Below are 21,280 nucleotides of genomic sequence, written 5' to 3'. Positions count from 1 at the left end.
AAAAAAAAAAAAAAAAGTTAATAACATTTAAACAAAAGATATTAACTAGAATTCTGTGAAGGCTTTGCTCATCAACTAGGGCTATTTGGTTATCCTAAAATAAATTTTTAGTGAAAGAGCAAAATAAATGCTTTTTTCTTTTTTTTTTTTTTGAGACAGGGTCTGGCTCCGTCACCCAGGCTGGAGTGCAATGGGGCAATCTCGGCTCCCTGCAGCCTCAACCTCCTGGGCTCAAGCAATCCTCCTACCTCAGCCTCCTGAGTAACTGGGACCACAGGTATGCACCAACATGCCTGGTTAATTCTTGTATTGTTGTGTACGTGTGTAGACATGAGATTTAGCCACATTTCCCAGTCTGGTCTTGAAGTCCTGAGCTCAAGCAATCTGCCTGTCTCGGGCTCCCAAAGTGCTGCGATTACAGGCATGAGTCACTGCACCTGGCCTAAAATTTTAATTTTTTTAAATTACCAATTTTCAAAGTAAGGAGTTGTTTTAATAGTTGTCTCCAATGGTAATAAATGCGGCTTCTTGACTTCTTATTGTATCTTTATGAACTAATGAATTTTCATTGATTCAGTATATTCAATCCAAAATTATCATTATACTTTTAGTTGTCCAATTGTCACAACATTGTTCAGTGGGGACACCTTCACATGTGCTCCTGAGTCCTTTTGATGTGACATTATCTTCTAAAGTTTTCATTCTTTTTTTTTTTTTTTTAAGACAGAGTCTCTCTCTGTCGCCCAGGCTGGAGTGAAGCATACAATCTCAACTAACCTCTGCCTCCCCGGTTCAAGCGATTCTCCTACCTCAGCCTTCCGAGTAACTGGGGACTACAGGCGTGCACCACCACACCTGGCTAGTTGTTTTGAAATTTTAGTAGAGACGGGGTTTCACCGTGTTGGCCAGGCTGGTCTCATACTCCTGACCTCATGTGACCCACCCACCTCGGCCTCCCAAAGTGCTAGGATTACAGGCGTGAGCCGCTGTGCCCAGCCCTGCTTTCATGCTTCTTAACATGAAAAGGAGTCCCAGACTCACCTTGAAAAGTGCCTGCACTAGACCTGAAATCAGCAGTTTCCCAATGAGCCATATCTTGTTTTAATGTGGAATCGTATTAGAGAGCACAGCATGGACATTACAAATGCTCATTTCTTCTGGTCCATTTCAGTGGACAGGACCAGAAAACAAATTTTACATATATATGTGTGCATGTATATATATTATATTTAAAATATAGAGAGAGCTATATAATTTTTATATATTTTTTGAGACAAGGTCTCACTCTGTCTCCTAGGCTGGAGTGTGGTAGTGTGATCTTGGTTCACTGCAGCCTCATCTTCCTGGGTTCATGCCTCCTACCTCAGCCTCCCAGGTAGCTAGGACTACAGGCGTGGACCACCATGCCTGGCTAATTTAATTTTGTATTGTTTTGTAAAGGCAGAGTTTCACCATGTTGTCCAGGCTGGTCTCAAACTCCTGGGGTCAAGCGATCTGCCTTGCTTGGCCTCCCAAAGTGCTGGAATTATAGGCATGAGCCACAGGGCCTGGCCAGAATATATATATATATATATTTTGAGACAGAGTCTTACTCTGTCGCCCAGGCTGGAGTGTAGTGGAGTCATCTCGGCTCACTGCAAGCTCCTCCTCCTGGGTTCACGCCATTCTCCCACCTCAGCCTCACGAGTAACTAAAACTACAGGCACCTGCCACCACACCCAGCTGATTTTGTTTTTGTATTTTTAGTAGAGACGGGGTTTCACCATGTTAGCCAGGATGGTCTCGATCTCCTGACCTCATGATCTGCCCACCTTGGCCTCCCAAAGTGCTGGGATTACAGGCTTGAGCCACCGCACCCGGCCCAGAAAATATATCTTTAAAAACAATGGGTTAATATTGATTTTTCAATTCAGTTTTAACATTATCGTGTTTTCACTTAGCTTCTTTGATTACATAATTGTATCTTTTCGCTTGTACTAAAAATACTGAGTCCTGGCCGGCTGCGGTGGCTCATGCCTATAATCCCAGCACTTTGGGAGGTCGAAGCAGGTGGATCACCTGAGGTCAGGAGTTCAAGACCAGCCTGGCCAACATGGGAAAACCCTGTCTCTACTAAAAATAAAAAAATTAGGCATGGTGGCGGGTGCCTGTAATTCCAGTTACTTGGGAAGCTGAGGTGGTAGAATTGCTTGAACCCAGAAGGCAGAGGTTGCAGTGAGCCAAGATCACACCACTGCACTTCAGCCTGGGTGACAAGGAGACTCCGTATCAAAAAACAAACAAAACAAAAACAAAAACAAAAAACAAACAAAAAATCTAGTTCGTTACACTAATTTATGCCTATTTATGTCTCTTATGAGAAAATTGTATATTTTCAAAATTCCAGTACTGATAATACTACAAACAATATTACTTCTGAGAGTTTAAAATTTAGGAAAGTTTAATGTGTAAGGGTCTAAAGTTTAAAATTTTAGTTTCAGCTTTTTTATCCTTAAAATGCATCCTATTGGCTGGGAGCGGTGGCTCATGCCTGTAATCCCAGGACTTTGAGAGGCTGAGGCTGGTGGATCATGAGGTCAAGAGATTCAGACCATCCAGGCCAACATGGTGAAACGTTGTCTCCACTAAAAATACAAATGTTAGCTGGGTGTGGTGGTACACGCCTGTAGTCCCAGATACTCAGGAGGCTGAGGCAGGAGAATTGTTTGAACCTGGTAGGCAGAGGTTGTAGTGAGCTGAGATTGCGCCACTGCACTCCAGCCTGGCGACAGAGTAAGACTCCGTTTCAAAAAAAAAAAAAAAAAAGCATCCTATTAATGATGTAAAGTCTCTCTCTCTCTCTCTCTTTTTTTTTTGAGACAGAGTCTTGCTCTGTTGCCCAGGCTGGAGTGCAATGGCACAATCATGGCTCACTGCAGCTTTGACCTCCTGGACTCAAGTGATCTTCTCACCTCCTGAGTAGCTGGAGCCACAGGGGTGCACCACCAGGACTAGCTAGTTGTGTGTGTGTGTGTGTGTGTGTGTGTGTGTGTGTGTGTGTGGTGGCGGCGGGGGGCTTTTTGTTTGTTTGTTTGTTTTTGGTAGAGACTGCAGTCTCACTATGTTGTCCGGGCTGGTCTCGAACTCCTGTCCTCTTTTATTTTGGGGTTAGGTAATGGCATTACATGACTCAAAGTATACAAGGAGGAGTCTCAAAGCACATGGAGTCTTGTTTCTGTCTTGACCTCCTCAACTCCTCTCCCGTTTTTATTGTTTCTTGTTTATTCTAGCAGTGCCTGTTTTTACAAATACAATATTAGACCTGTCTTATTTCTTTGCCACCTCCACTCTTTCTCATAAAACATAGCACGCTGTATATCCTGTTCTGCACTTTACTTGTTTCACTCCACAGTATATACTGGAGATCCTTCTACATCAATATGTGGAGCCTCTGATTATTTTAAGAGTTAAGCAAATAAGAATAGTTTTATTTATTAACTTGGACCAGAACTATGTGCTTATAATATCAAATTTTTGATCAGACATTCTTAAAGTGTATAAATAGCTATTTCCAAATTTATTTCTCAATCTTTCTTTACATTGACTATATACACAAATTTTAATTTACACACTTATCTAGAGCATGTATATGTATGCATTTAACATTTTATTCAACCCATAACCATGGATTTTTTATTATCTATAAATAGCCAATGTCATCAAAAGACAAGCCCACTCCCCACCTTTTTTTTAGTGATGGAGTCTCACTATGTAGCCCAGTCTGGCTTTGAAATCCTAGGCTGCAGGGACCATCCCACTTCAGCCTCCCAAGTAGCTGGGATTTACAGATATGCCTCACCATGCACAGGTATAGGCCTCTTTTTTTTTTTTTTTTTTTTTTTTTTTTTTGAGACGAAGTCTTGCTGTGTCCCCCGGGCTGGAGTGCAGTGGTGCGATCTCGGCTCACTGCAAGCTCCGACTCCCGGGTTTACGCCATTCTCATGCCTCAGCCTCTTGAGTAGCTGGGACTACAGGCGCCTGCCACCACGCCTGGCTAATTTTTTTTTGTATTTTTAGTAGAGACAGGGTTCCACCATGTTAGCCAGGATAGTCTTGATCTCCTGACCTCGTGATCCACCTCGCCTCGGCCTCCCAAAGTGCTGGGATTACAAGCGTGAGCCACCGCACCCAGCCCACAACTGAAATTTTTAAGAATAACTCCCTGGCTGGGCGTGGTGGCTCACCCTGTAATCCCAACACTTTGGGAGGCCGAGGCGAGGTGGGCGGATCACCTGAGGTCGGAAGTTCGAAACCAGCCTGACCAACATGGAGAAACCCCATCTCTACTAAAAATATAAAAATTGGCTGGGCATGGTGGTGCATGCCTATAATCCCAGCTACTCGGGAAGCTGAGGCAGGAGAATTACTTGAACCCAGGAGGCAGAGGTTGCAGTGAGCTGAGATCGTGCCATTGCACTCCAGCCTGGGCAGTAAGAGCAAAACTCCATCTCAAAAAATAAATAAATAAATAAAAATAAGAACTCCCTAATATCATCAAATGTTCAGTCAGTGGTTGAGTCTACAGTTGTCTCACAAACGTCATGTTAAAAAGAGATCGAGACCATTTTTTTTAACACTATGATCCAAGCAAGGTCCACACATTATGGTTGGTTAATGTGTCTTTTATTTTTCTTAGAGACAGGGTCTTGCTCTGTCACCCAGGCAGAGTGCAGTGGTGCTATCATAACTCACTGTAGCCTCAAACTCCTGGGTTCAAGCCATCCTCTTGCTTATCCTCCTAAAGTGCTGGGATTACAGGAGTGAGCCACTGAGCCAGCCCTCTTTTAAACTGTAGGTTCCAATCCATCTCTTTTTTCCCTTGCAATTTTGTGTGTGTGTGTGTGTGTGTGTGTGTGTGTGTGTGTGTGTGTGTGTGTGTGAAGAAATGGGTTGTTTGTCCTTTAGAGTTTCTTATAGTCTTGATTTTGTTGATTGTACCACTTTGGTGTAATTTAATGTGTTTCCCTGCCCTCTGCATCATTTTCTGTAAATTGATAATTAGATCTTTTATTTTTTTAGGTTCTACAGAAATTTATTTATTTATTTATTTATTTATTTATTTATTTATTTATTTATTTATTTCCATAGGTTTTTGGGGAACAGGTGGTATTTGATTACATTAGTAAGTTCTTTAGTGATTTTTTTGGTTTGTTTTTGTTTTTTGAGACAGGTTCTCTCTCTGCCCAGGCTGAAGTGCAGTGGCCTGATCACAACTCACTGCAGCCTTCACCTCCTGCGGTCAGGTGATCCTTTCACCCTAGCCTCCCGAGTAACTGCGACTACAGTTGTGCACCACCATGCATGGCTAATTTTTGTATTTTTTATAGAGGCGGGATTCTGCCATGCTGCCCCGCCTGGTCTCGAACTACTGGGCTTAAGCTCTCCTCCTACCTTGGTCTCCCAAAGTGCTGGGATTACAGGCATAAGCCACTGCACCCAACCTATATTTTGTTTATTAAGAAATGATACTTGGATGGGCTTGGTGGCTCACACCTGTAATCCCAGCACTTTGGGAGGCCGAGGTGGCCGAATCCCCTGAGGTCAGGAGTTTGAGACCAGCCTGGCCAACGTGGTGAAACCTTGTCTCTACTAAAAATACAAAAATTAGCCAGATGCATTGGCATGTGCCTGTAATCCCAGCTACTCGGGAGGCTGAGGCAGGAGAATCACTTGAACCCGGGAGGCGGATTTTGCAGTGAAGCAAGATTGCACCACTGCACTCCAGCATGGAGGCCTGGAGGATAGAGCGAGACTCTGTCACAAAAAAAAAAAAAAAGAAAAGAATAAAAAGAAGTCAGGCCAGGCGCGGTGGCTCAAGCCTGTAATCCCAGCACTTTGGGAGGCCGAGATGGGCGGATCACGAGGTCAGGAGATTGAGACCATCCTGGCTAACATGGTGAAACCCCGTCTCTACTAAAAAAATACAAAAAACTAGCCGGGCGAGGTGGCGGGCACCTGTAGTCCCAGCAACTTGGGAGGCTGAGGCAGGAGAATGGCGTAAACCCGGGAGGTGGAGCTTTCAGTGAGCTGAGATCTGGCCACTGCACTCCAGCCTGGGCAGCAGAGCAAGACTCCGTCTCAAAAAAAAAAAAAAAAAAAAAGAATAAAAAGAAGTGATACTACAGTTGTGCTAAAAGAATAAGAATATATACACGGACATGGCCGGCTGGACATGGTGGCTCATGCCTGTAATCCCAGCGCTTTGGGAGACCAAGGTGGGCAGATCAAGAGGTCAGGAGATCAAGACCACCCTGGCTAACATGGTGAAACCCCGTCTCTACTAAAAGTACAAAAAATTAGCCAGGCATGGTGGCAGGTGCCTGTAGTCCAAGCTACTTGGGAGGCTGAGGCATAAGAATGACGTGAACCCGGGAGGTGGAGGTTGCAGTGAGCTGAGATGGCACCACTGCATTCCAGCCTGGGTGACAGAGTGAGACTCCATCTTGCAACAAAAAAAAAGAATATATACATTGACATTACAGACTGAGTAGTCATCACAATGTTCCCAATTCACAAGAAAGCAACAGTCAGAAAAATTAGAAAGATTTTTTGAAAAAAATTTAATCACAGCAGAATTTATTCACACACACAAAATTAAAGTTACAATCACAGTAAGTTTCCACATAGCTCATTTGTAGCCAAGCAAGGAAAGCCATTTATCAATAATGAGTTAATTAAATCATGTGATGCAGAAGCCAAAGAAGTATGTCCAGAGAAAATAAATTTGTTTAAGACTCTTATTCATCAAGAACAGCTGCTTGAAGAGTTGAGGACACTGGGATAAAAATCAATAATCAACTAAAAACAAGTCCAATGATTAAATGTGATTTTCCCTTGGCTCTTGATGAGTGGACAGATGCTACTGACACTGCTTAGCTGTTATTTATTCAAGGAGTCAATGTGAAGTTTGGAGTGAATGAAGAATAAGCTACTATCAATAGTACGTTTGGAACAATTACATAAGATAATACTTTCAAAAAAGTTGAGAAAACACTACTTCCATACAGCCTGAAGTGGAACCTACTAAGATGTGCTACAAGTGATGGTGGTAAAGGAAACGTTGTAGTGAGGCATATTTGCAAAGCATATGAAAATGCAAGGTGTTTAAAGCCTGTGGTTATTTGCTGTAATAACCATCAGTAGGTACACTGTGAAGAATATTTTAATTTATCATGTGTTATTGAACCAGTGTGTCAACAGTGAACTTCATTTGCATCTCGTGGTCTTAACATTGTCAATGCTTTGAACTGAATGTTTATATACCCCCAAAATTCATATGCTAACCCCTAATTCCAATATGATGGTATTTGGTGGTGTGGCCTTTGGGAAGTAATTAGGTCATGAGGGTGGATCTTTGTGAATGAGATTAGTATCATTATAAGAAGAGACACAAGAGAGCTTGCTTTTCTCTGCTCTCTGTCTTGTGAAAATATGAGAAGATAGCCATCTACATCTTGGGCTTTCCAGTCTCCAGAACTGTGAAAAATACGTGTTTGTTGTTTAAGCTACCAGTCTGTGTTAATTTGTTGTAGCAGACTGAACTAAAACAGTTTTTGTTAGAAATAGAAGTTGAATATCCTGACTTGTCCTACCATACAGCAGTTCATTGACGTAGTGGTGGCAAAGAGATGTTAAGATTTTCTTGAGCTCAGGGCTGAGATAGAAAATTTTCTGAACATGCCTTCAAACACATGTAATAGTTAAACTTTCTGTGTCAACTTGGATAGGCTATGGTGTCCAGTTCTTTGTTCAAACACTAGTCTAGATATTGCTCTAAGGGTATCTTGTAGATATAATTAACACTTATAATCAACTGACTTTAAGTAAAGTAGATTACCCTTGATGATATGGGTAGGACTCATCCAATTAGTCAAAAGCCTTAAGATCAAAGACTGAGGTTTCCTGGAAAAGAAAGTATTCTGCCTCAAGACTGTAACATTGAAATTCTGCCTGAGTTTCCATCCTGCTGACCTGCCCTACAAATTTCAGACTTGTCAGCCCCCACAATTGTGTGAGCGAATTCCTTAAAATAAATATTTTTTAAAAACTTTTATTTTAAGTTTAGGGGTACATGAGCAGGTTTGTTATACAGGTAAACTGTGTGTCACCAGGGGTTTTGTGTACAGATTATTTACTCACCCAGGTAATAAACATAGTACCTGATAGGTATTTTTTCTTATCTCCTTCCTCCCACCCTCCACATTCAAGTAGGCCTCAGTGTCTAGTGCTCCCCTCTTGGTGTATGTGTTCTCATTGTTTAGCTACCACTTACAAGTGAGAACATGGCCTCGATGAATTTAATCTAAAATTACAAGGTAAAAAGGTACTTATTGTGAAACTTATACTACAGTAAATTTATTCAAGTTGTTTGAATCACAGGTAAGGTTAAGCTACTTTATATATTTCCTGTCATCAAAAGCTAAAACAAGAACCAAAATCTCCATTCCCATACAAAATTTGCAGCAGATATATTTTCTGAGCTCAAACCACAGTTCTAGCAGGTTTTTTGGTCCTCAGTGCAAGTGCAAAGGAAATTTCTATATTTCAGGCAGGGCTTGGGGGCTCATGCCTATAATCCTAGCACTTTGGGAGGCCCAGGCAGGCAGATCACTTGATCCCAGGAGTTTGAGACCAGCCTGGCCAGGGTTTCTGTAGAAACCCTGTCTCTACAAAAAATACAAAACTTAGCTATGGGTGGTGGCACATACCTACAGTCCCAGCTACTTGGGAGGCTGAGACAAGAGGATCACTTGAACCCAGGTGGTCGAGCTGCAGTGAGCTGAGATCACACCACTGCACTTCAGCCTGGATGACAAAGTGTGACCCTGTTTCAAAAAAAAAAAAAATTCTATATTTCATTTAACTGTGCAATTGAGGAGCTTCTACCTAACCCTCATTTGGAGGTGATTAACCTAAAATGTAATGATATGCTAAAAGGAAAGGATCAAGAAAAGTATATGTATTAGCCTGTTTTCGTGATGCTGATAAAGACATACCTGAGACTGAGAAGAAAAAAATGTTTAATTGGACTTACAGTTCCACATGGCTGAGGCCTCAGAATCATGGTGGGAGGTGAAAGGCACTTCTTACATGGCGGAGGCAAGAGAAAATGAGGAAGATGCAAAAGTGGAAACCCCTGATAAACCCATCAGATCTTGTGAGACTTATTCACTACCACAAGAATAGGACAGGAAAGACCAGCCCCCATGATTCAATTACCTCTCCCTAGGTCCCTCCCACAACATGTGGGAATTCTGGGAAATACAATTCGAGTTGAGATTTGAATGGGGACACAGCCAAACCATATCATTCCACCCTTGGCCCCCACTTGCTTCATGTCTTCGTATTTCAAAACCAATTATGCCTTTCCAACAGCCTCCAAATGAGTCTTAACTCATTTCAGCATTAACCCGTAAGTCCACAGTCCAAAGTCTCATCTGAGACAAGGCAAGTCCCTTCCACCTATGAGCCTGTAAAATCAAAAGTAAGCTAGTTACTTCCTGGATACAGCTGGAGTACAGATACTAGGTAAATATAATCATTCCAAATGGAAGAAATTGGCCAAAATAAAGGGGTTACAGGGTCCATGCAAGTCCGAAATCCAGCAGGACAGTCAAATTTTAAAGCTCCAAAATGATCTCCTTTGACTCCAGGTCTCACATCCAGGTCATGCTGATGCATAAGGTGGGTTCCCATGGTCTTGGGCAGCTCTGCCCCTGTGGCTTTTCATGGTACAGCCTCCCTCCCACTGCTTTCACAGGCTAGAGTTGAGTGTCTGTGGCTTCTCCAGGCACACGGTGCAAGCTGTCAGTGAATCTACCATTCTGGGGTCTGGAGGAGAGTGCTCTCTTCTCACAGCTCCACTAGGCAGTGCCCCAGTAGGAACTTCGTGGGGGTCTCTGACCCCACATTTCCTTTCTGCACTACCCTAGCAGAGGTTCTCCATGAGGGCCCTGACCCTGCAGAAAACTTCTGCCTGATCATCCAGGCCTTTCCACACATCTTCTGAAATTTAGGTGGAGGTTCCCAAACCTCAATTCTTGACTTCTGTGCACCTGCAGGCTCAACACCACATGGAAGCTGCCAAGGCTTGGGGCTTCCACCCTCTGAAGCCACAGCCCAAGCTGTACATTGGCCCCTTTCAGCCATGGCTGGAATTGCTGGGACACAGGACACCAGGTCCCTAGGCTGCACACAGCATGGGGATCTTGAGCCCAGCCCACGAACCACTTTTTCCTTCTGGGCCTCCAGGACTGTGATGGGAGGGGCTGCTGTGAAGGTGTCTGACATGGCCTGGAGATAGTTTCCCCACAGTCTTGGGGATTAACATTAGGCTCCTTGCTACTTATGCAAATTTCTTCAGTAGGCTTGAATTTCTCCTGAGAAAATGGGTTTTTCTTTTCTATCACATTGTCAGGCTGCAAATTTTCCAAACTTTTATGCTCTGCTTCCCTTATAGAACTGAATGCCTTTATCAGTATCCAAGTCACCTCTTGAATGCTTTGCTCCTTTGAAATTTCTTGTACCAGACACCCTAAATCATCTCTCTCAAGTTCAAAGTTCCACAAATCTCTGGGGCAGGGGCAAAATGCCACCAGTCTCTTTGCTAAAACATAGCAAGAATAACCTTTGCTCCAGTTCCCAACAAGTTCCTCATCTCCATCTGAGACCATCTCAGCCTGGATCTTATTGTCCATATTGCTATCAGCATTTTGGGCAAAGCCATTCAACAAGTCTCTAGGAAGTTTCAAACTTTCCCACATTTTCCTGTCTTCTTCTGAGCCCTCCAAACTGTTCCAACCTCTGCCTGTTATCTAGTTCCAAAGTCACTTCCACATTTTCGGGTATCTTTTCAGCAGCATCTCACTCTACTGTTACCAATTTACTGTATTAGTCTGTTTCCATGCTGCTGATAAAAACATATCCCAGACTGAGAAGAAAAAAAGGTTTAATTGGACTTACAGTTCCACATGGCTGGGGAGGTCTCAGAATCACAGCAGGAGGTGAAAGGCAGTTCTTACATGACGGTGGCAAGAGAAAATGAGGAAGAAGCAAAAGCAGAAACCCCTGATAAACCCATCAGATCTCGTGAGACTTATTCACTATCATGAGAATAGCACAGGAAAGACTGGCCCCCATGATTCAATTACTTCCCCCTAGATCCCTACCACAACACAGGGGAATTCTGGGAGATACAATTCAAGTTGAGATTTGAATGGGGACACAGCCAAACCATATAAGCATATAATAGAATTTTATAAAGCCTTCCAAGTAATGAATATACCCAATCAAAACCAGATGGTCTTGGATTGATATCAGTATTTGGCAATACCTACCTTTGTAAAGACATTTTCAAAGATGAAATATGTAAAATCTCATTGTAGATCAGCATTAACAGATGAATATTTAGAGCCAGACGCAGTCACTCATGCCTGAAATCCCAGCACTTTGGGAGGCCCAGGCGGTCAGGAGTTCGAGACCAGCCTGGTCAACATGGCGAAACCCCATCTCTACTATAAATACAAAACTTAGCCAGGCATGGTGGCATGTACCGATAGTCCCAGCTACTCAGGAGGTTGAGGCGGGAGAATCGCTTGAACCTGGGAGGCAGAGGTTGCAGTGAGCTGAGATCACGCCACTGCACTCCAGCCTGGATGACAGAGTAAAACTGTGTCTCAAAAAAAAAAAAAAAAAAAGGATGAACATTTGCAATTGACTTTGATGATGAGGAACACTAAATTTGAACCCCAATTAATCAGCAAATCTGTATTACAAAAATATTGCATTCAATTATTACTTTTTTTATTTTGTCAAAGCATACTCACCCTTCTCACCATGTGATGTCCTGCACCACCTTGGGACTCTGCAGAGTCTGCATCAGCAAGAAGGCACTCACCAAATGCACCCTCTTGACCTTGGACTTCCAGCCTCCAAAAATGTAAGAAATATTGTTTCTTTATAAAACAAATTTGTCAATGACAATTTATGGAAATTTGTTTTATTTTTAAAGTACTTATATAATATCCTTGATTTTCTTTCTTGGCATGCAAAGCCTAAAATGTTTACTATTCGATCCTTCATAGAATAAGTTTGCCAACCCCCGATCTAGAAGAACACCTGATACATGCATCTTGGATAACTTATAGTGATTTCTACAAAACTCTTCTTTTTTTTTTTTTTTTTTTTTTTTTTGAGATGGAGTCTCACTCTGTCACCCAGGCTGGAGCACAGTAGTGCACGGCTCACTGCAACCCATGCCTCCCCGGTTCAAGTGATTCTCCTGCCTCAGCCTCCCGAGTAGCTGGGATTACAGGCACCCACCACCACGCCCAGCTAATTTTTGTATTTTTAGTAGAGACGGGGTTTCACCATGTTGGACAGGCTGGTCTTGAACTCCTGACCTCAAGTTGTCTACCCATTTTGGCCTCCCAAAGTGCTGGGATTACAGTCATGAGCCACTATGCCTGGCCTATACAAAACTCTTGATCCACTCTGAAGTTCTTTTATTCCTGTCTTCCACTCATTAAATTATCTCTAATTCAATTCCTCAAGCCAAAACTTTACAGATCTTTATTTTTTTTTTAACTTTCCCATAATCTCTATATTAATCCATCGGAATATCCTGTCAGCTCTGCCCCCAAATACAGTAGCTTTAATTCATCTAGTTCTCTATCTGCTGCCTTTACCCATCTCTTGTCTGCACTACTAAAATGGTCTGATTGGTCTCCCCACTTCCACCCTTGCCCCCTAATGAGCCAATATTCACTCTAGCTAGAAGGAATCTCTCTAAAATGTTAAAAGGTTGTTACTCCCCTACTTAAAACTTTTTATTGTCTTCCCATTGCACTTCCAAAGCCAAATTCTTTATCATGATGTCAAAGGCTCTATATGACCCAGCTGCATCCTACCTCTTCAACCACATCTTTTCCCTCTTTCCCTGTAGCTCTAGGTCCACTGGTCTCCTTGTTAAGCAAACCATTCTTTTTCTCTTTCTTGGCTTGTGCATCTGTTAAACGCTTTAGTAAACCATCTTCTCCCTTTTCTTTGCATGTCTGGGCCTTTATTTCCCCTTTGAATATTAGATTAATGTACATAGTATGCCCTCCTTTTCTGTTGTTCTCCTCCTTATCTAGTTTATTTTATTTATAGCACTGGAGTGTAAGCTTATGAGAACAGGCACTGCCCGGGCATAGTGGCTTACAGTTATAATCCCAGCACTTTGGGAGGCCAAGGCAGGCAGATCGCCTGAGTAGCCCAGGAGTTCGAGACCAGCCTGGGGAGCATGGCAGGACCCCATCTCAATTAAAAAATAATAAATATGGCCGAGTGTGGTGGCTCACGCCTGTAATCCCAGCACTTTGGAAGGCTGAGGCAGGTGGATCACTTGAGGTCAGGAGTTTGAATCCAGCCTGGCCAAAATGGTGAATCCTTGTCCTACTAAAAATACAAAAATTAGCTGGGCATGGTGGCACACGCCTGTAATCCCAGCTACTCAGGAGGCTGAGGCAGGAGAATTGCTTGAACCTGGGAGGCGGAGGTTGCAGTGAGCCTCGATGGCGCCATTGCACTCCAGCCTGGGCAACAAAGCAAGACTCTGTCTCAAATAATAATAATAATAATAAATTAATAAATAAAAAGAACAGGGACTGATCATTGTGCCTAGAGCAGTGCCCACACATGAGTAACACTAGGTAGTTGGCATGTATGTTTTTTTCTCAACTTTTATTTTTTATTTTAATGGCTGCTCCATAGACAGAGCAGGGCTATTCCATAGGCAGAACAGACTAAACTTTTATTTTAGATAGAGGGGGTACATATGCAAGTTTGTTACATGGGTATATGGCACTCAGATACCGAGTGGAGTACCCAATAGATAGGCTTTCGACTCACGCCCCCTTCCAAATGCAATTACTTATTGAATAAAGGAAATTGAAAAATATGGGGAATTAAGAGCTATCAGAGCACATAGCAGAGGTCCTACCCTGGTCCCACGGTCAAGATTTCTAGATGAAGTGAGGTTTAAACTAGTATCTGAAGAGCAGGAATTATTCCACTGACGGGAAACTATACTAGGTAGAGAGATGAGCATGAGAAGCAGGAAAAGCCAAAGCCTGGGACCAGTAACTGGGACCAGATCACTTGGACCTCATGAAAGAGCAAGAGGAAGCCAATGAAAGGTTTAAGCTGGAGAGTGGTGAAAGATTAATTTTTGCTTTAGAAAGATTACTCTGGTCCTAGTGCATAGGGTGAAATACAGAGGGAAACAAGACAGGCGACAAAGAATCAGTTAGGAGGTTGTAGTGGCAGAAGTGGGTAAGGAGTGCATCAATGTGAAATATTTAGGAGATAGCTTTGGTAGGACAGGTATGGGAGGTGAGAGAGCTGCTGGCAAGGAACCCTCCCAGGTTTCAACCTTAGGCATTTGGGTTGATGAGGGAACCATTAACAAATCTGGAAACAACAGAGGAGAGCTGGCTAGAGGTGGGGTGGAGTACTTTAGACATGTTGAGCTTGAGATGTCTATGGCATATGGCTGGTTTAAACGTCTTGTCTCTTAAAGAGATCATCCAAAGTTCAAGCCCCTATGATGCCTTCTGCTCTTTTCTTCAGTGTCTGGTATACAGCAGGCATTCATTGGTGAAAAAAGAAAGGAAAGAAGGAAGAAATCCAAGTGGGTTTGGGGCCCAGTAAAACTAGAGGTATAAAATTAAAGGTTGGCTGGGTGTAGTGGCTCATGCCTATAATCCCAGCACTTTGGGAGGATGAGGCAGGCAGATCACCTGAGGGCAGGAGTTCGAGACCGGCCTGGCCAACATGATGAAACTCCGTCTTTACTAAAAATACAAAAATTAGCCAGGCATGGTGGCAGGCGCCTATAATCCCAGCTATTTGGGAGGCTGAGGCAGGAGAATCGCTTGAATCTAGGAGGTGGAAGTTACAGTGAGGTGAGATGGCACCATTGCACACCAGCATGGGCAGCAAAGCAAGACTTCCGTCTCAAATAATAATAATAAAATTTAAAGAAATACATTAAATTACAGGTCACCACTATTTAAATGGTTCAACTCGGAAGAGTGGATAAAGTCACCCAGGAATTTCAACATAGTTCTGCATGGGGGGAAAAAAAAATCACCCCAGAGTGTGTAAATTTAGAAGAGGGCATAAAGGACCCTGAAGAACTGTAGCATTTATGAGATAGGTAATGATAATGATAATATGTAATCCTTACTAAATACTATGTGCCTCATTTCTAATTTTGTTGAAAATATTTTATCCCTTCACTAGAAATGTTTCCATTTCACCTAGAAATCTCCCAATTATTAGGTCAGGCTAGGACCTCTGCTATGTGCTCTGATAGCTCTTATTTCCCCCTATCTTGCAATTTCCTTTATGATGAATGTGATCCCTCCCTGGGAGAACTGATCGCAGTAAAGGTGTGGGGAACTGATGACTAGTGGCCTCACTCATAGTAACAGCTAACACTTACTGAGTGATTACCATGTGCAAGGCAATGTTCTAAGTATTTTACATGGATTAATTCTCACTACTCTATGAGCACGGTTAAATGTAATGAGGAACTACAGAGACAGAGAGGGTAAAGATAAAGGAGAGAAGTGATAATTAAAAGAGCAAAGGCTCTGGGAATGGGGCTATCCTTTGACAATAGATTGGACATCTCCTCCACCGCATCTTCTGAAGGACAGAGGCAGAGAGGTAACAAGTTTATTTGTGTAAACCAAAATCTTTAATTTCTGCACTTGTTTTCTGTATAATACCTACAAACAAAAAAAGAAAAACTCTAACAAGCTATTGTAATTGGTTTAATACCAGTAAGGACAAAGTGTCATGGGTATTAAGGAGAGTCAGGAAACAATTCTGCCTTACATACAGCAGGCAGAGGTGGAAGTTGGGCAACTTCAGCATATATTGAACACCCACTAAGTAGCAAGTACACCTGAGGCTTTGGGATCCCAAAATGTGTAACATATGGAGATTGTCCGGTGTGTCTCTGTTGCTGTGGCCTGGCCAGAACCCATTCTCCACTCTTCTGCCCTAGGACTTCAATTGCCTTTGAAGATTCCATGCCCACTTTGCTGCCATCTTGATGGACTATATGATCAAGGTGCTCTGGCCAGAGGGTGGTCATGAGGATTAAGTTCTTTCCCTGGGAAATTTTATCTTGAGATGAGTGACACAAGAAACAAGAATGGGTCATCATCCCAAACCGTATGCCTTGGAGTTCCTGCTCCATGGACCCCCAACACTGACCCAGGTCTTATCCTTCTGATGGCTGGTCCTTTGGCCCTTCTTTCAATTCCAGGAGCCACCCCACATCCTGCCATAAATTCCTGTTCTGATGAGGTTAATCAGAGCCAGCCTCCAGTGCTTGCAACCAAAGGATCCTGGCCAATGGATATAGCCACCCACAGAATATGTGTCAAGAATAGGTGATGGATGGGACTGTAGCAGATCCAAGATAGGTTGACTCCTCCTCATCCCCTTTCCCAATATGTTCACAGTCCTTATCATGGGGATGGGATCATGGCGTGGCTCTTTTGAGACGCTGACAAATCCCAGCTAGAATTTACCTTCTTAGCCACAGTCACATTTTTCAGACCCTTCTGAGCGCCATACCTCGTAACTTTCAGAAACAAACTTTGGGGAAGGCTATCACCCCGGCCCTATACTTTTCACTTCAACTCCTCTGTTTACCATCTCCATGTCAGTTCAGCCATCCACACCCATGACCACACTGTGGCACATGGAAGTTGTGTTTGTTTAACTTCTGCTGACCTAGAAAAGGTCTTTACTTAGCTTTCTTTGTGGCATTCAAGCGGTTTGTACTGCCCACTATCATCAACTTATCCTATCACATTGTAATAGCTTGTCTATCTTTGGTAATACCTGTGAACCCTTTGAGGGCAGTGTATTAATCAGGGTTTAGCATAGTGCTTTGTACTGAATGTTTGTAGAACAACCATCCAAACATACAGAATACAGGAAGTTGGGGAATATTATAAAGATCATGTGAACCAGCCAGGTGCAGTGGCTCAGGCCTGTAATCCCAGCACTTTGGGTGGCTAAGGCAGAAGTATCACTTGAGCTCGGGAGTTCAAGACCAGCCTGGGCAACACAGTGAGACCTTGTCTCTAAAATAATAATAATAGACTGCGTGCAGTGGCTCAGGCCTGTAATCCCAGCACTTTGGGAGGCCCAGGTGGGCAGATCACCTGAGGTCAGGAGTTCAAGACCAGCCTGGCCAACATGGTGAAACCCTGTCTCTCCTAAAAATACAAAATTAGCCGGGCATGGTGGCACACACCTGTAGTCCCAACTACTTGGGAGGCTTAGGCAGGAGAATCGCTTGAACCCAGGAGGCAGAGGTTGCAGTGAGCCAAGATCATGTCACTGTACTCCAGCCTAGGCGACAGAGCAAAACTCCGTCTCAAAAAGTAAATAAACAAATAATAATAAAAAGATAATGTGAGCCAACCTCTTCTAAAAAGGAAAACAAAACCAGTTAGGTGGTCCACACCACCCTACCAAAAAAAGTGCTAGTTTAGATTTTAAAAGGTAAGGCAGACCAGGAGCAATGGCTCACGCCTGTAATCCCAGTACTTTGGGAGGCTGAGGCGGGCAGATCATGAGGTCAGGAGATCGAGACCATCCTGGCTAACCCGGTGAAACCCCATCTCTACTAAAAATACAAAAAAATTAGCCAGGTGTGGTGGCGGGTGCCTGTAACCCCAGCTACTCAGGAGGCTGAGGCAGGACAATCGCTTGGACCTGGGAGGCAGAGGTTGCAGTGAGCCTGCGATTGTGCCACTGCACTCCAGCCTGGGGGACAGAGTGAGACTGTCTCAAAAAAAAAAAAAAAAAAAGTAAGGCAACCTACTCAAGGTTATTAGGTAACAGGTTAGGGCCTAAGTCCAGAAGAGTGTTCTTGGCACCAGTGTGAAACCATCCCATTCCTTCCCCATCAACATAACCTAGCCGCCCAAGGCTCTGCAGCTCCGTTCTCACATTCTCTCCCACACAAATTACTCAATCCAGTCCACTGTCAGTTTAGGTTTCAGGGCACAGTTTATTCAAAAATTTTAAGTAACTGCAAGTCCCACACCCGATTCCAATATCTATCCTCTCCATATCTCCACAGAGGGGCTATCATATGTGGGTGGGATGGGAAAGGAAGAGATATGGTCCTATTATGCAAGTTACTCGCCAGCCTTCAGCTTGTGCTGTCCCAAACCTGAGTCTCTCTGACCAAGGCAACTTGTTCAGAGAGCAGTGGTGCCACCCTGAGAGCACTTTAGGACAGTGCCATCTCCTGAGATCACTAGTCACATTCCAGTCATTGTGACCAATATATGAGTTATCAGTGGTGGTCAAAGGTAGACCAGAGGCACAGGCTGTTGAGGGAATACCCTCTATTAAAGAAGGTTCTAAGAATGAAACATGGAATGCTCAACTTGTTAAAGTGCAACTACAACATTAAAAAAGTGTCAGAAAGGTGTCTACTGGTGAGAAAGCAGGTACAATCTGAGGGGCTCCTGGAAAGATACAATTTTAAAAGTACACAAAAGGAATTCTGCTTAAATCATTCCAGCAATGAGAGAGAAAAAAGTTTAGAGCTTAGCCTCTGAATTACTCGAGCTCTAAATCAAATGTATCTCTAGGTGGAGACCAACTCCTTTAATTCCTCGTGGAGACGGAATAAAACATTTACCACTGTCTTTTGCTCTAATTCTTCTCTCACTGAATAACTGAAAATCTGGTTTCCTTAATGGACATCAGCACTACAAAAATGTCTACCATGGGCAAGTGATCAACTTAAGTATGAATGGCCTATAAACCGCTTTCCTGCAGGGTTGGCTAGCCAAAACCTGGAGTGGGATGAGAAATTTGAGTTTCCACATCTGCCAGGCTGAGAGGCCCATATCTAAGAACAAGAGGTCCATAATGTATCAATCTATCTATTCTCTTGGCATGATTACAAGATCCATGACTAGTGTGCCATGGTAGTGAGGGAAAAGTATCCATCAGCAGCAGTGGTTATTTCGTTCTAGAAGCTAGTATATAGCCTCAGCAGTCACTTGTAAGTCCAGTGGGCGGTGGCCCAGCCCTGGCCCTTGCACAGGTCCCGGTGGCGGAGAAAACAGGCATGGACTCGGAACCGACGGCCACAGTGGGGACAGGCATGCAGGGCTCCAGCATGGGTCTTCATGTGCTCTGTCAGATGGTGCTTCAGCTTGAAGCGCTTGTTGCAAATGCCACAGCCAAAAGGCCGAAGGCTGAAGGTCAGCATGATGTGCCGGTCACGCTTTGGCTTCACTGCAAACCGCTTCCCACACAGGCAACCAAAGCGTTTTCCATCTGCAGGGGGTGTCCCCCCTAGCTTCACAGGCCCATGCACGGCCTGGCCTGCTCCCCCAGGTCCTCCTCCCCCTGACAGGATTTCATTCCCATGAAGATCCACTGGTTTCCAGGATGGACCCCCTCCCCCAGATGTTGGCCCTGCCCCTGAAGGCAACAAGAACCCTAGCTCCCCATTCCCTTCAGTGTCCCCTCCAGAAAACACTTTGGTTTCCTCCTTTGCTCCTCCAGGCTGAGTTCCACTTCCTGATATCTCCTCCTTAGGCTCGAAGGGTTCCTGCTTAATGTAGAAGATTTTGGGGGGCAGTGCAGTAGGAGGGGCAGGAAGCTCAACTGGTGCACTCTCACCCTCTGGAAGCTTTCGGGGAGTAGCAGTCACGGGCAGTGGGTGGGGTCCATGAGGACGGGGAAAAACCCCTGATACTCTCTGGGGCCGAGGAGTCTGAGAGAGTGTGGCTGACCCCTGGTCCTCATCATCATCTTCTTCCTCCTCCTCCTCTTCTTCTTCTACCTGAATTTGCAGCACTTCTCCCAGTTCACTTCCCTCCCCTCCCACAGGGCTCTCAGTGGAAGCAGGGCTTTCAGTGGAAGCAGAGGACTGTACTGGGGTCTGGAAAGGCGAAGAGCGAATGCACCAGCCTCCTGTAGAGGATGTAGTGGAAAGAAGGGCATGGTAGGAGTTTGCTCCACGGGCTGAAATTCCACCACCTGAAGTTTCTAATTCTCTAAGAATCTCTGAGCACTGATCTACTACTTGCCACATTTGAAGGCCACTGGCCACAAGGAGATGAGCAGGAAGAGCATCCAGTGGCAGGCGGAGACGCCCTGAATAAATGAGCTGGAGCAGCCCTTCGAAGGCATCGGCTTCAATGACACTCGGCAGAGTGAGACGAGGTGCATCCCCCAGAAGCAGCTTGTCATGGAAGTAAGGAGAGGCAGCAGCCAACACTGCTTTATGAGCCCTAAGTTCCCGGCCCTGCACCAGGAGGGACACATCACAGAACTTTCCCTCTAGCCTATGGCGGTTCAGAGATTCCAGTAGCGATGAGCTATGCTGCGGGAACTCGATCTGGATTGTCCGTGGGGCTGGGTTGCAGGTCGGGGAGGCGGGTACGGGCGGCAAAGGCGTTGGGGTTTCCATGGCCTCCTCGAAGGTGAGAAGAATTGGGAAGAGGAGAGGGGCCTGGGGGTAGACTCCACGCGGGATGAAGGCTGCAGAGGAAAAAGATGGAGGTCACAGAAGCCCTGGATAAAGGGAGTAACATCTCTTCAAACAACCTCCTCCCCCCACGAGCAATAACTGGAAACTTTTAAGTCAGTGGCGGTTTCTGCAAATCAGTCCCGCACACCAAGAAAGCAAAAACAAACAAACCACCACCACCACCACCAGACACCAACCGGGGTTGTAACTTCCAGCCCCTGTGGAAGATGCGAAGGAGGTCCAGCCACGAGCCTGCCTTCACCTGCGCAGAACAGCTCCTGCCCCGCCGCTCCGTTCCGCCTCACAGTGCCCACAGAGGCCTGCTCCCGGGAAACCGCGGTCACCCGGACACCGTGAGTCCCGGCCCGGCTGTCTTTCCCGCCGACACGCCCCCGCCGTTACACACGCGGCGCTGCCCTCGCAGCTACAGTGCCGCTACAGCTCCGTCCCGGGCCGGAAGCCGCCGCCTCCCCGCCGGACGCCGTCGCGAAGTGCGGCGGGCGGAGCTAGAGGCGTAGCCAATCGAGGAAGGGCAGCCTACAAGCCTCGTGTTGATTGGTTACCGCAGACCAGGAGGGCGGTGCTAGTAGGAGGGCGCTGGCCCAGGGTGCCAGCGCATCGGGCGTCCGGGGTAGCTGCCGAAGTCCTCGCCGCTACAGAGGACCG

General features: G+C 44.8%; 1 protein-coding gene across 2 annotated transcripts; it reads right to left on the bottom strand.

Moving 5' to 3' along the window:
• Positions 1–18,104: 18,104 nt before the first annotated feature.
• On the bottom strand, positions 18,105–21,207 carry ZBTB9 (zinc finger and BTB domain containing 9). 2 transcript variants are annotated; one of them, XM_010359136.2, is made up of 2 exons: positions 20,812–21,207; positions 18,105–20,625 (listed from the first exon to the last, which is right to left on the bottom strand). In XM_010359136.2, exon 2 carries the CDS (start codon positions 20,552–20,554, stop codon positions 19,130–19,132), a length of 1,425 nt encoding a protein of 474 aa, XP_010357438.1. In that variant the 5' UTR covers positions 20,555–20,625; positions 20,812–21,207; the 3' UTR covers positions 18,105–19,129. The 2 variants fall into 2 exon arrangements, with proteins under 2 accessions (XP_010357438.1, XP_010357432.1); XM_010359130.2 differs by having other exon boundaries at positions 20,877–21,207.
• Positions 21,208–21,280: the final 73 nt, after the last annotated feature.

The sequence above is a fragment of the Rhinopithecus roxellana genome, chromosome 4, assembly GCF_007565055.1.
Source record: "Rhinopithecus roxellana isolate Shanxi Qingling chromosome 4, ASM756505v1, whole genome shotgun sequence".
Taxonomy (NCBI): domain Eukaryota; kingdom Metazoa; phylum Chordata; class Mammalia; order Primates; family Cercopithecidae; genus Rhinopithecus; species Rhinopithecus roxellana.
Note: the sequence above shows the minus strand (reverse complement) of the source record. Positions and strands in the feature narration are given on the sequence as shown.